Source organism: Penaeus vannamei, chromosome 22 (assembly GCF_042767895.1).
Source record: "Penaeus vannamei isolate JL-2024 chromosome 22, ASM4276789v1, whole genome shotgun sequence".
Classification (NCBI taxonomy): Eukaryota; Metazoa; Arthropoda; class Malacostraca; order Decapoda; family Penaeidae; genus Penaeus; species Penaeus vannamei.
In genome coordinates, this window is record NC_091570.1 from 12,550,076 (window position 1) to 12,552,575 (window position 2,500).

Below are 2,500 nucleotides of genomic sequence, written 5' to 3' on the forward strand. Positions count from 1 at the left end.
ATGTCGCGTTATCCAGGGCGTACCTTCTATAATGACTCCTCACCTTAAGTGACTCCTCACTTGCCAGTCTTCAGCCTGCCCTACAGCGAGATTTACTCTCTTACAGACTCACCTTTCGCTAGGTCATAACCTGACTCAAACCTGCCCTCCCTCTACCTTGGAGGTAGGTACCTATGCTGTTCCGTGTACTGCATGTGACAAGCAGTATTTTGGTGAAACAGGCACCAGTCTTACTTAGCATCTGTCTCCAGATAAAGAAGCTGTATCCAGGGGACACAACAACAACGCCCTTTTCTGTCACCAGTGGGTCACAGACCATCAGATGGATTGGTCAGCAATGCACATTGTCTTCCCTTCCGCTGATGTCCATGTCCACAGACAGTTGGAATCATCCTTAATCAAGATGCTGCACAGTTTCAACTTGAATAGAGGTTTTTCTCCTGTGGATAGTCTCCTCGCTTTCCACAACCTCCGCCTTCTTATGTATGCTCGCAACCCTTTACATAGACCGCCTGATCCTTCTCACATGCCATGTTCCTTCTTGTCATACTGCTTCCTCTCCCCATACCCCTTTAGACCCGGAGATGGAGTCAAGGACAATTCGGAAACTTGTCTTATTTATTTCAATAAATCTAGTTTGTGATTGTGTTTTTTTCTACCTTAGTATCAACTCAGTAGAATGTTTTTCCAGTCATACATATATATACACATACATATGAATAAATATAATATATATATATATATATATATATATATATATATATATATATATATATATATATATATATATATATATGCTTATTTATTCATAAAACACATACACACACACAAAATTGTGAGTAATACTGAAAACAACACATTTTGCACAATCCTGCTTTCTCTGTTATTCACTTATTTCACTCGGAGGATTATTCTATAAATGAAACAAATTCTGAAAAAACAGAGCATTATTTATTCAGCAGAAATAAAGGTTATAAGGCTTCAACAGTAAGCCACTGTAACAATATAATACAATGACTTCTTAGGATAATGCATCTGTCAACATCTTACTATCTGCAGAATAATGAAGGATATGAAATTACATGATTGAACTTCAATTATGAGGTATTACTTTATGCCAATTATTAATATTGTACTGGACATTTTATATGTGAATACCTACATCTTTCAGTCAACATGCAACCATTTTAATAGTATTTAATTATAAAATGATATTTAATCTCTGATATACTATACATTTTTGATGAAATGTTTGCAGCATACATGAAAATTGGCAGACAAATGTAGCTTTCATATCCATGCAACATGAATATCTTGCTTAGCAAGACTGGCATGATATTTACAAAGCTATAAAATTCTATAGTATTTATCCCATATATTCATATTTGAATATTATACAGGTGAAAATGCAATGAATTATTAACTAGTATCTATAAACTTTATATACAGGATGAGTTTAGTCATCTAAACTGTACAGGTCAAGTTCACAAGTTTGATATATTTCTATATACAGTGATATGCTCGTTTAGAAGACTTAAAAGAGATAAAAATCACAGCACTGTTCATTACCCTTCTTAGAATCCAACACTTAAACATTCCTAACTGTTTGTATTAGAGGAAATATATTTTCAGCACAATTAATAGGTATTGGATCAGATGAAAAGAGTAACCTAAACACTGATAAGGACTTAGGCCCCAGACACCATTTACACATGACTCTCCAGCACAGGATACAGTGGATTCAGGACAGCCTCCTGGACACTTAGGCGACGATGAAGGTTTTCCTTATCATCCATGTCACATGGAAGAACTAATTGCTGTGGTCTAGATAAGTCAGGTGAAGATGTCCTTATACGTTCACGGGCTAACCATGCTTCTAAAGACCTGTCAGTGTTCAACCTCTCATCTGCCACAAGTGGTTGCAATCGCTCCCATGCTGAAAGACGAGTAGAACGGGGACTACTTCTAGACATTTCCCCACTATGTAACCACGCCCACTTGGCTAAGTCCTTCGTGCCTCCTACAGTATGGCGTCTTTTGATGTGTCCACGGTAACCTGATCGCCGCATGCTAGACTTACTAGTTTTATTGCTACTGCTGCTGATATTATTGTAATGATTACTATTTGATGACTTCATGGGATTGCTACTTGGTTGGCTGTCTGTGTTCTGTTCAAATTTTTCCTTCAGCTCTTTCACATTATGCCGTCTACTCCGAACATCAGAACTTCTTCTTGCAGAAGCGGTGGAATTTTCTCTGGACTCTGATTTCCTTGGCAAGTCACGTGACCTTCCTAAGCCATCCTGGCCATCTGATCTTTTCATTTCCTTTGGTTTTTTCTCATTTAAACTTTCCTGAGTATCTGTCCTCTTCAGCTCTCTGGCCCTCTTTTCTGTCTTTTCTTTAAGATTATTTTCTGTTTTCTCTGATTTGGTGAGTGAGTCTGATCTTTTGACTTTTACTTCTCTGGTCACATCTTCATTTAATTTATTACTACCCT

The 2,500-nt window shown here is 37.3% G+C and overlaps 1 protein-coding gene across 18 annotated transcripts in view; it reads right to left on the reverse strand.

Annotated features, from left to right (window-relative positions):
- Window positions 1–932: 932 nt before the first annotated feature.
- Window positions 933–2,500, reverse strand: part of RhoGAP19D (Rho GTPase activating protein at 19D) — a 345,152-nt gene continuing 343,584 nt past the window's right edge. For all 18 annotated transcript variants that reach the window (XR_011399443.1, XR_011399441.1, XR_011399442.1 and 15 more), the window contains one exon: window positions 933–2,500. This exon is cut by the window's right edge and continues 34 nt beyond it. Coding sequence is in view for 15 of the 18 variants with exons in the window: in XM_070136595.1 (XP_069992696.1) it covers window positions 1,707–2,500 (794 nt within the window). In the remaining 3 variants the exon portion in view is untranslated.